This window comes from Dipodomys spectabilis, unplaced genomic scaffold, assembly GCF_019054845.1.
Source record: "Dipodomys spectabilis isolate Male_0828 unplaced genomic scaffold, ASM1905484v1 ptg000002l, whole genome shotgun sequence".
NCBI lineage: Eukaryota > Metazoa > Chordata > Mammalia > Rodentia > Heteromyidae > Dipodomys > Dipodomys spectabilis.
The window spans coordinates 19,974,392-19,986,757 of NW_024870679.1; the positions used below are offsets into that span (position 1 = coordinate 19,974,392).

The following is a 12,366-nucleotide window of genomic DNA, read 5'->3' on the forward strand; positions in this document are numbered from 1 at the left end:
TCCTTTTAGTAATAATAATACATAACTAACATTTATTAAGTGCTTGCTGTTACTCATGCATACTATTCAAAAGTTAAACTATACCTTTCTGCCTAAGTACTATATACCAGCCAAGTTATTGTGCTTTATATACAATGGCTTTAACTCTCATAATAACTCTAAACAATAGATGTTTATCACAATGTTCTAAAAATGGGAAGATTTAGCTTAGAAAGAGTAATTGACTTGTGGAAGGTCATTTATTGGAGCATAATATGAACTTAGTTTGGATGTTTAATAACAATAGAAAAAATTCAGTAACTGTGGATCAGGGTTCAAAGACAGCCTGAGCAAGAATGTTCATGAATTTCATATCTCCAGTTAACAAATAAAAAGTTGTAAGTGGAGCTGTGGTTCAAGTGTTCATAGCACCAGTCTTGAATGAAAAAGCTCAGAAAAATGCCTAGGTCTGGAGTTCAAACCTCAGGACTGGTGCGTGTGCACACACATGCACCGTGCCCCTCCCCCCATACACACACATGTTGACAAGTACATGTGGTTCAATCTTTCTCTTATGAGTCACTAATATAAATATATAGACCCTTAAAATTGGGTTCATTAGCTCATATAACATTGATAATTTTAAAGCTTATAGTATTCTTGCTGCAATAATGAATGAATTATTTGTTAAATGGAATATGGGTATATACTCTATGGACAGAAAGAATATTGCCATAACAACAGAGTGCTCATCAAAAGTAAAAAGAATAAACTGATGAATGAATGTCCAACTATTTCACACATGAACATTTATTCCCATAGTTGACTGTTAAAGTAAAAATGCAAATGTAAAGCACCATTAGAAGTAGTTTTCTATTTTTGACCTGATAAATTTAAAGAAACAACAGATAGAGAACTCAGAGCATTTTAACAACTGATCAGTTTTTGCTTTCCTACTTTGTTTTAGAAGTCGTTTAACTTTATGAATGGTATGGTACACATTTATTACCACCTATACAAGAAGGACTTCATTATAATGGGTTAACACACTACATAGATCTTTGTTTATAGTTTCTTTAAAAGAACATAAAATGATCAGTGCTTTCATTTTTCAAGGCAAATCCTCTTTTGAAATGTGTTAAAAAAAAAAACCACCCCTTTTTGGTATCCTAACCCTCAACTGAATTTCTCTTCCATAATAAAAGTAAATTAAGGTAAAAATCACCCACAAAACTACTACTTATGGTCTCGTGAAAACCAGATATAGTGGCTGTAATCATAAGTCAAAGACTCCCTGCTGTCATTTCTGGCCAGATTAAAGGTAGACAGTAAAGTTTCAACTCACGTCTACTGATTTGGGTGAGGGAGATTAATGGTAGTTTAAAAATCACTTTCAGCTGGGAACTGAAAATTGAACAGGAGTTCCTAGATTGGAAATATTCTTAAAACTTGTAAGGAAAAGAATGTGTCTCCTATCACATCTAATGTCTTAATATTTGTTTTCTAAGGGTCCACCCGGTCCAGCAGGTATCCCAGGTCTGTCAGGCAAGAGAGGTCCACGGGTGAGTCAATGTGCTCCATTTCCCACTGGCTGTTATAATTTGTAACTTTCCAGTCCTTCTTTGTTTTTCTAGAATTGTACAATGTGTACTTCCTCTGGAAATCTGCCTGGATCAAACTTAGTTCTAACTTTACAAGTTTAAGAGAAGCTGAAGAACATGTTCAAATTTTGTTTATTTGAGTGTAAAGGAGCCAGCCAAAGAATCTCTCAAAAACCCCAAGTCAGATCAATGCATTTGCAAATGAGTGGGGCTGTTCTGGTGCTACTTGTAACATTATTCTTAGTTATGAAGTGATCTCAATGGTCTAAAGTAAGATTCATTGGGGGAAGTGAATGAGATTGGACTTCCTTAACATAGTGCATTCCTGGATTATATAGTGGAAACTACTGGAGCTATTGAGTAGGAAAAAAAATTGCCTTGAGGAAAAAAGCTGCTGTAAGGATCAGAAGTCGTTTTTCACATTACACAGGTCCAACAAAAGATTTATTGCTGTTAGTAGTTTCTTTCAAGTCTTAAAAAATGGATTTTTTTTTTTTTTTGGTGCTGGGTTTTAAACTCTGGGCACCAAACTCTTCCTTAGCTTTTTGCTACTGCAAATGTGGATCTTTTATTAAAGAAAATCTTCAGTAAACTAGAAAAAGAATTGTGTGTTATAAAAATAGACGTAATGCTTTTTATGTATTCCATTCTCTTTTATCCTGGTTTTTATCACATAAACAATATAAAGCAAACACCCTTAAACATTATCTAGGGTTTTCTATATTCACATTAATTCTTATGCACTTGGACTCTAAGAGAACTTACTGGCCTTAAGTTGTTCAATTAAAAAAATTAGTTGATGACCTGCCACAGTCCTCCTTAATCTTGCTCATTCTCTTTTAGCACTGAAAACTTAGCCATCCTTAGATAAGAGAAGACAGTGAAACTTTTTCTGTGTGTGTGCCAATTGTAGGGCTTCAACTCAAGGCCTGGCTACTGTTCCTAAGCTTTTTGGCTCAAGGCTAACACTCTACCACTTGAGTGACAACTCCATACTTCCAGCTTTTTGGTGGTTAACTGGAGATAATAGTTTTGTGGACTTTCTTGTGCAGACTGGCTTCTAAACTCCATCCTCAGATCTCAGCCTCATGAGTAGGTAGTATTGCAGATATGAGCCACTAGTGCCTGGCATCGATCTTACATTTTGAAAAACAGGGTCCATTTTGTACTATTTCTACCTTTCCACATCAAAGCTGTTCTCCAAGAGAATGGTTTTGAATCTCCATTCTACTTACAATGCCTCAGTATCTTCTCTAAAATCCTGATTTTATTTGCCTCATTTTCTTTTGCTTAAGAAAGAAGAGTATATTTCTCAAGGCTGGTTATTTCAATTGTGCTCCTAATTTCATTCCCCCTAATCAATTATCTATTTTGAAAGTTGCAGCTTCACATTTTCCCCTTAAGTTGTATCCCATTTAGTAATGATTGCCAAGTTAGTCCCAAACACAGCTGGGCACTGGTGGCTCATGCCTGTAATCCTAGCTACTCAGGAGGCTGAGATGTGAGGATACTGGTTCAAAGCCAGCCCAGACAAGAAAGTCTGTGAGATTCTTATTTCCAATTAACTAGTAAAAAGCCAGAAGTGAAGCTGTGGCTCTAAATGGTAGAACACGAGCCTTGAATGAAAAAGTTCAGAGGCAGTACCCAGGCCCCGAGTTCAAGCTCCAGGACTGACACTACCAAAAAAAAAAAGTGCCAAATAGAGATATTAATATTCCAAAAGTTGTTTCTCTGGCTCATTATAGCACTACTGAGCTTTGTGAAATATATTACATGAGATTGTTATAAAGGTTAGCATGAGAATGGTATTGGCACATAATATTTAGAAAAATAATGCATTTTAAAATTTAGATAATGCAATTTATCAATGAATTTTTATTTCATTTAATTAATTAGTTTTATTTATTTATAATTTATCAAATTTATAACTACTCACTGAATGGTTAGTATATGCTGAGTATTATACCAGTACTTTAAGAAGAGATTGTTTCTAAGGATTTTAAAATCTTGTTAAGTAAATAGTACATGTTATGAAGCCCTTAAATATAGTAAAATGACATTGGATTAGGAAAATATAAAATGACATTGGATTAGGAAAAGTCCAAAAGCACTATGCAATCATTTGGTAAATGAATCATAGAGTAAGCAAAATATATTATTTCAGAATTTTAAAATGATATGAGGTATCAGCTGAGACTTGAGAATGATTTGGGTAGGTGTCAGGGCAAGATCAATGAAGAAAGTCTTTATACCACTAGCAAAAATACTAGGGCAGAAAGGAATAACACATGTAGAGAGCAGAATAACTACACAATTTCACATTTTAAGGTTTTTGTGTACAGCTGTTAGGAGTATCAAGCAAGGTTATGGCTGGAAATGGGTTAGTGAACAGGGAGGGAAACCTCTGAACTAGTGTTTGGATACGAAAGACAGAAAGCACGGTTTTATTCTGTGATTGGTACAGCAATCATCTTCAAGTCTGAAGCACCTAACACATCATCCTATGGAACATTAAAAATATTTAATGAAATGATGTGACATCTATTTGAATTTCAAAATAAAAACAGTTTATGTTATTTGAACTTGTTTTAAGATTAATCAGATCTTATGGATGTTTTTCAGGGCATACCAGGACCACATGGAAATCCCGGGTTGCCTGGATTACCAGGTCCAAAGGTGAGAGATTCCTAATAGGATCACATAATTCTGGCATCAAAAAAAAAAAAGAAAAACTCCTTTACTTATTTCTTGCAGAAGGTCATAATTAAATATTCAGTAGATGGACATTGTTTCATGTATTAGGAAACTCAATTTTCTGTTTAAACAATTTTTAAATTTAAAAATGGCAACTTCACTAAAGTGACTCCAACCTGACTCAGATCAACAGCTTAGAAGATATGTCACTTCTTTGTAGAAATCAATGAACAGATTCTAAAATGTAACAGTGTAACAATACAAACCTTTAAGCAGACAAAAAACTATTTGAAATAAAGAAAAATGGTCAGTTATAGGGAATTGTTTAAGTGGTTTCAAATTTTACAATTTATGTTACAGTAATAAAGACATAAAGGTCAAATCCTTAACTTTTAAAATGTACTTTATTGTTACTATAGAGGTAATGCACAGAGGGGTTACAGTTATATACAGGTAATGAGTACATTCCTTTTTGAACCCTGTCACTCCTTCCCTCTCAAGTCCTTAATTTTTATGGCCAGACATAGGGCATAAATAGTCTTTGTCACCTGCAGATCACCTTTCTTTTAATGGATTTATTGTAGCTTTATAGAGACTTAAATCCTTCTGAAAGTCCACCTCACTTGGATTTATTTTCTTTTTTCTTTTTTTTCCTTTTTTATTTTTATTTTATGTCAAGGTAATGTACAGAGGGTTACATAAGTAAGGTAGTGAGTACCTTTTTTGTCAAACTTGTTATCCCCTCCCTCATTTTTCTCCCTTTCCCTCCCCCCAACCTTCCCCCAAGTTGTACAGATCATTTCCCACATATCATCTTGTGAGTATCGCTGTTGCATTGATCCCCCCTTTGTCCTTTGTCTCACCATTTTTTGTTCCCCTTCCCTTCCCTAAGTCAGATAAACATATATACAATACCCAGGGTACCAAAATCAAATACAGTGACAACAGAGGATAAACCATAGGGGGGGAAACAGGAAAAAGAAATCACATAGTACGTTAACAACAACAACAACAAAGAAAAACCTCTTATTTCCATGTCTTGGAGTTCATTTCACTTAGTATCATCCTGTATGGTCATATGTACATAGCTATTTTGCTCATCTGTTAAGATTGTCCTATATATATACTAATTATTATAAATAAGGGAAACCATGGGACCTATGTTTCTTTGGATCTGGATTACTTCACTTAATATGATTTTTTCTAATTCCTTCCATCTCCTTATGAGTTTCCCTTTTTTTTTGGCCAGATACTATGGTTACTTTCCATGCCATCATCTCTCGTCCTCAGGACAACAGCGCTGCAAGGCAAATATTACTATTCTCCCTTACTTTTTTTGAATTCAGATTGAATTCAGAGCCTTGCACAAGTTAGGCAAGTGCTCTGCCACTTAAGCTACACCCTCAACCTTTATACTTTGTTTAATTTTTTAAGATGAGTTCTTATTATATTTGCCCAAGCAGTTCTCAAACACTTGATCCTCCTGCTTCTACTTCAGAAGTAGCTAGGCTTATAGTTGTCTGCCACCACACGTGGGTGGCTAGATTTGTATTCATAGTAGGAAAGTCAGATACTTATTAGTGGTAAAGTCAGTTACTAAATCTGTCCTGATTTATATTCCAAAATGTCTAGTGTCAAAATATAGTAGCAGTACACAAAAACCTCAGAGACTAATTATGATTTGAATAATCTACATTAAATCAAGGCCATTTTAGTTTATAAATACTGAGAAAATAAAATACCATTTCCCCTGCTCTATACTTCCTTAATATGCTCACTCAAAAAACCTGCAAAGACATTTATAGGGTGATGAAATTTTTATGATAATAACCCAAAGTCCTATATATATGAGAATGCATAACGTATGATGACATTATGATACTAACAGTATGAAGATAGTTGCATGAGCATAGAAAAGAAGTATAGAAGTATTTATAACAGGTGGCTTACCTTGACATATAGAATAGTGATAGAGAAATCATTATATATTTCATATGATTTTTATAGTTTCACCTAAATATATATGTGAAATAAAGACAATTGTGCCTAGTTTTTTCCTTATTGTTTGATGAGTAACATATTGAATGTGAAAATTATCAAAAATTATTTTGTCACACAACAAATCATTTGCCTGTTTCAGAGATGTTTTACCTGAATTTGTGGAAAGAGAAAAATTAAAGAAATAGCAAATTTAATGAATTTAACTGAAATTGAAAACCTTTAAAAACATATTTGAATTAATATTATCTGCATAGATTGTTAGAATTTATAATGTACCCAGGGATGTCTTATATAAGTAATAAAATGATACACATGAAACATCTGACAGAATGGTTATATACATAGATGCCTTTGTGTTGGTTCCCAGCCCAGTGCCCAGAATGTGTTGGACACTCAGTATCAAACAGAACCAACAAATGGACACAGAATTAGTACTGAGGCACAGTTTTCATATGTTTAAGAGATACATCATTTATGAAGTATCTAATACCTGACAAGTATCTTTTATATGGTATCTCATTGTGTTTCCTTCCAACCATGAGTATTATGTACCTTTTATTACCTTTGCTCTGTTCAGAAGAAAAGACTCAGAGAGATGAGTGCTTAACCAAGGTAACATAGTTCATAAGTGGCAGCATTGGATTTGAAATTGGATATGTCAGTCTTTTTCTTACAATAAAATGTGCCACCCAATATACTGTAGAGTTCTTTCAAAATGTACCACCTAGAGAGAGAGGAGCAGAGTTAAAGTCTTAGTTTAAATACTTTCTGAATTCATTTAATAAAAGGTTCTAACTTATCCTGTTCATAATTATAGTAACATATAAACACTATGCAGAGTGAAACTGTTCTTCAGTCCCTGAGAAGTATTTTGCTAAATCCTTAAATAATAGAATAAAATACTACACAAGAATGTAGTGGAGAATAGCGTTTCTTTTCTCAGTAAAACTAATATGACTCAAGACGGAAAAAAAATCACTTGGGCTCATTTTCTATAACCATTGGCTGAAAATAATATCCTTTTAAAAATCATAAGAATGGCTTTTTTTCTTGTCATCAACTTTCATCATATGGGTCCATAGTTTATATTTGTCTATATAATAAGCTATATTTTTATTTATAGTAGTTCCTTCTTCATCCTTGGGGAATATGTTCATGCTTCTAGAGGCTGGGAAATCTAAAATCAGGCACTCACATCTGCTGGGCTTCTGTTGAGCATCTCAAAGCAGCAGGTTGTATATATCATAAAGCAGGATCTGCTTCAGAGAGCCATTTAGAAAGGACAAAATAATGGCGATCTCAGGGAAATATATGGAACTAGAACAAATCATTTTGAGTGAGGTGAGCCAAAAGCAGAGAGACAAATGGCACATGGTTTCCCTGATATGTGGATGTTAAATCCAAAATGCAAGGAGCTATGACAAAGTAAACAGGACCCAAGAAACAAAGGCCCTCCACTCAATTTGTCATATCACTTTTAAATGACTCCATGTCCTTGACCACATATATGGTGTGTGTGTGTGTGTGTGCGTGTGTGTGTGTGTGTGTGTGTGTGTGTGTGCACATCTGAGGGAAGCTAGGAGGACACAGAAGCATAGGGAAACAGGAAAATATACCACAGAAGAGCCCATCAGCTGCACTGGACATTGATGAAAATGAGCTAAGCAACTCAAGGACAGGATGGAAGGGAGGGAATGAGAGAGAGGGAAAGCGGGAACAGCTTACACTAAGCAAAAGGAAAGACATGTACATATCACCCGATGTGGAAGAAATAGTTGTATTGTCAAAGCTCATAGAATTCACAAACATCATAGACCATGATAATGACAATTTGCCTTGTGAAGGTTAAAATGTGTTTGTGACTTTAACTAAGTATAATTATCCAACAGTACTGTGAAATTTATGTAATCACTTCATCTCAATAAAAAGATATTAAAAATAAAACCAAACAACAGAGAGCTGCAGTTACTTACTGCTGAGACAGTGTTAATATCTTCATTAGGACTTTATCCCCACAGTTCAAATTCCTTCCCTTAAGATCCCTCCTCCCAACACCACCCTGAGAGAAAGCTGCAATGTAAGAAAAATTTATTTTAATATTATGTCAAATATTTTAGGAATCTTGAAATGTAAAAGGTAATGATTCCAAGACTATGTAAAGTTTCTTATGAAAATGCATAAGAGAATAAAGTAGAGGAATCATGTTGCTCTTCATTTTCCTTTATTATAAGAGAAATGTATGTGTTTGCAAGATTTTTTAAGATATTCAAGTCTGTAATGATAACTTTGCATTTTATGGATGATTATAAGCAACTTTCCTTTAAAGAAATCACTAGTCTTTCAATGCCAAAGTAGGAAAAATGGCTCAATGTATCACAAACATAGTAAAGATAAGGAAAATGTTTCAATATTAATATTACTTTACATTTTTATTAGATTAAAAATCTTACTATTTACAAATAAGGCTAAGAAAAATTACATTGAAATAGATGAGCCATCTTTATCTCAACTAAATAATTTTATTTAATACCATTTTCAGTGTAAAGTGTCTTATTATATAGAAGTGAAGATCTGTGATATACTATATATGATTTAAGCTTCATAAAGGGTGTTGTAACTCTTTTATCTAGGGCCCCAAAGGCGATCCAGGATTTTCTCCAGATCACGGTGCTTCTGGACAAAAGGTAATTTATTTGTCCATGAACAAAAAATCATGGTAACATATTTTGAGTATTTAAGCTTTTTCTGTTACTTTTTTGGTTGGTGCTAGTCCTGGGGGCTTGAACTCAAGGCTTGGACACTGTCCTTGAGCTTTTTGCTAAAGGCTGGCACTCTGTCACTTGAGCTCAAGTATTTATTAGAGATAAAAATCTCCTAGACTTTCTTGCCCATGCTGGCTTTGAACCATAATCCTCAGATCTCAGCTAGGATTATAGGCAGGCATAAGCCACCAGTGCCCAGCTGAACTTACTTTAAATGTTAATTTTACTGTATCAGATAGAGAAGATAGCAAAAAACTACTGGATTTCAATCAATAAAGAACAACTTGAAGAATTAAGTAAATTATGTCCTTTTATCACTTACTGATTTAAACCTTACCACAAATTTTATTTTCTACTGTAACATTGTCAGAAGTAGGAAGAATAAAATAATTAGAACAGGATGTCATCTTTACCTTAAAGACTTTGCTGTTGGTACACATGAACATAGTAACATAAATCCAAAAGCCATTTTATACCTCTTATGAATATTTTCATATTCATATATTTTATCTTGCTTAAGGATCACAGTAATTCCCTGGGAGAGAACTAGTGATAGTCTTATTTTCCAGTTGAGGAAACAGAATTGATTGGTTTTAAGTGGGTCATGCATGGATAATAGTGTCATTTAATGATAAGCCCAAATTTCTGATTTCTAGTCCAGGATGCTTTTCATATTATAATATTCTAAAATACAAACACACATATATTAAGTAAGAACTGGCACCTAGCTGGGTGATGCCTGTAATCCTAACTACTCAAGAGGCTGAGGTCTGATGATCATGGTGCAAAGCCAGACTGGGCAGGAAAGTCTGTGAGACTCTTATCTCCAATTAACTACCAAAAAAGCCAGAAGTGGGACTGTGGCTCAAAATGATAGTGCACTGGCCTTGAGCACAAAAGCTCAGGGACAGTGCCATACGGAGTTCAAGCCCTAGAACAACACACACACACACACACACACACACACACACACACACACACACACACACACACCAACATCTAAAGTAAAAAGTAAAGATAGCAGCTAAACCTTTATTGGTTGGAAGGTGCTGTTTTCTAGTAAGGGTAAATACAGCATTTTAGACAAATGTTTGGAAAGCTGTGTTTACACAAGCATTTGATAAATGTGATACAACTATAGGATGGTTTTATGTGGTATATATTTATATATTTAAAAAAAAATCCCTAATCTGGGCACCCGGTGGCTCATGCCTGTAATCCTAGCTACTCAGGAGGCTGAGATCTGACTATAACGGTTCAAAGCCAGCCTGGGCAGGAAAGGCCATGAGACTCTTATCGCCAATAAACCACCAGAAAACTAGAAGTGGAGCTGTGGCTCAAGTGGTAGAATGCTTGCCTTGAGCTGAAGAGCTGAGGGACAGCGCCCAGGCCCAGAGTTCAAGCCCCATGACTGACAAAAAAAAAAAATCCTTGAACAATTTTTGGTGATACTTAGGTTGATACTTAGGTTGAAATATGATAGTTCAATTGGCTTACAGAAATTCTTTAAACTTAAAGAAAAAATTATATCATATAATAGTCAATACACCTATATAAGTAAGTTCTCAAAAATTCTATATCTAAAATTTTAGACATTTTATTACTGTGATGTGCAACTAAGTTTATGGAGTGTAAATAACAGAAAGAGAAGGAGAACTTATTACTAGAAACATAGTATCTTCATTGATCTTTTACTTATGATTATATCTTCACTCTGAGAAGAAATATAAATACTATCATTAAAAATAACAAAATAAAAAATATTTATAATCTTATTTAAAATTTAGAAAACAAAGATCTATTCCATTTTGGTGCTTGCTTTAAATAAAACCTTCAGAGTTAGCAATGACATTTAAATCAAATACTTGTATTTTTATCTTTGTTGTGGTTTCTTTGTACAAAGTACAGAGTAGTTAAATATGGCAGTTGAAGCTTGGAAATATGTTGATCATTTCTTTAATTTTTGCGTGACTCATATGCTGACTATGGTTAATATTGTGTAAGAGGAATGCAACACTATATAAAATTTGACACCATATTTCCATTGAGATTTAAGTTAAATTCAAATTTTAAAATTGAGAGATGTGTTTTTAATTGTAAAAAATTTAAGCCATCTCTTAGAACTTGATCCAAAGATATTAAAGAGACAAGAGATTAGTTATACACATACATTGACTAATAACATACAAATGTTAAGGTGGTGGGAGTAATGGAAGATTGGAAAAAAACAACTGTTCTGTATTTAGCTTGTGTGTGTGTGTGTGTGTGTGTGTGTGTGTGTGTGTGTGTGTGTGTGTGTGTGTGTGTGTGTGTGTGTGTGTGTGTGTGTGTGTGTGTGTGTTGGTCCTGGGCTTGAATTCAGGGCGTGGGCATTGTTCCTGAGCTGCTTCTTTTCTTTCTTTTTCTTTTTTCTCATGGCTAGTTCACTACCAGTAGAGCCACATCTCCACCTTGGGCTTTTTTCAGTAGTTAATTAGAGATCTGAGTCTCATGGACTTCCTGGTCTAAGCTGGCTTTGAACTGAAATCCTCAGAGCTCAGATTCCTGAGTAGCTAGGATTACAGGTGTGATTCACAGGCACCCAGCTTTATTTAGCCATTTATATAATAAATATATGGTCAACGATTAGGCAATAGAAGAAATACAGAGGCTGGTCCTTCATCATACTAAATGTAGACAATTTTTAAAGCCTTTTGAGACCTGAAGGCATGAATTCAGTGTTTAGATGAATATTTTTTCCTTTTTCTATAGAGGAGACATAATCATCTTTACTATCATTAGAGTAGCATTAAAATGAACATTAGAACAAAGAATGCTATTTTTCTATTTAGTATTGTTAATATTGCCAGAAACATTCTTTTTAAAAAAATCATTTGATATGATTATATACTAAAGTACATACATTAAAGACTAAACAGAACATTAAAATTAAAGTTAAAAGAAGTTCTGTATGTTGTCTGAGAACTTATTTGATTTCAGTTCTGGAAATTGAACCCAGGGATTTGTGAATTCTAAGCATCGGGCTCCAACCCACTGAGCAATACCCTTACCCCTCTCATTTTCAATTACACTTTTTCCATCCACAGTAAGTCTGTTGCCATGAAAATAGGCAAAGGGAGATTTTAATCTCTCAGTTATTTTACATAACTGGCTCATGATGATCCATGTTTCCATCTCTTGTTTCTCCTACCTCTTTTGCCATTATTTTCTCATTGTCAATTCATATAGCTACCTGCATATCTCTCGTTGGCACTCCTACATGCCACAAGTACTCTGTCCCTTACATCCAAAATGGATGAGCACTGTCTTGTCAAGGTAGAGGAAGTGGG

The 12,366-nt window shown here is 34.3% G+C and overlaps 1 protein-coding gene across 1 annotated transcript in view; it reads left to right on the top strand.

Annotated features, from left to right (window-relative positions):
- The window catches only part of Col24a1 (collagen type XXIV alpha 1 chain), a 305,980-nt gene that overhangs the window by 17,922 nt on the left and 275,692 nt on the right, over window positions 1–12,366 (top strand). The window contains exons 4-6 of the mRNA XM_042685239.1: window positions 1,488–1,541; window positions 4,203–4,256; window positions 8,906–8,959. Coding sequence (XP_042541173.1) covers window positions 1,488–1,541; window positions 4,203–4,256; window positions 8,906–8,959 — 162 coding nt within the window. The remainder of the gene's footprint in view (window positions 1–1,487; window positions 1,542–4,202; window positions 4,257–8,905; window positions 8,960–12,366) is intronic.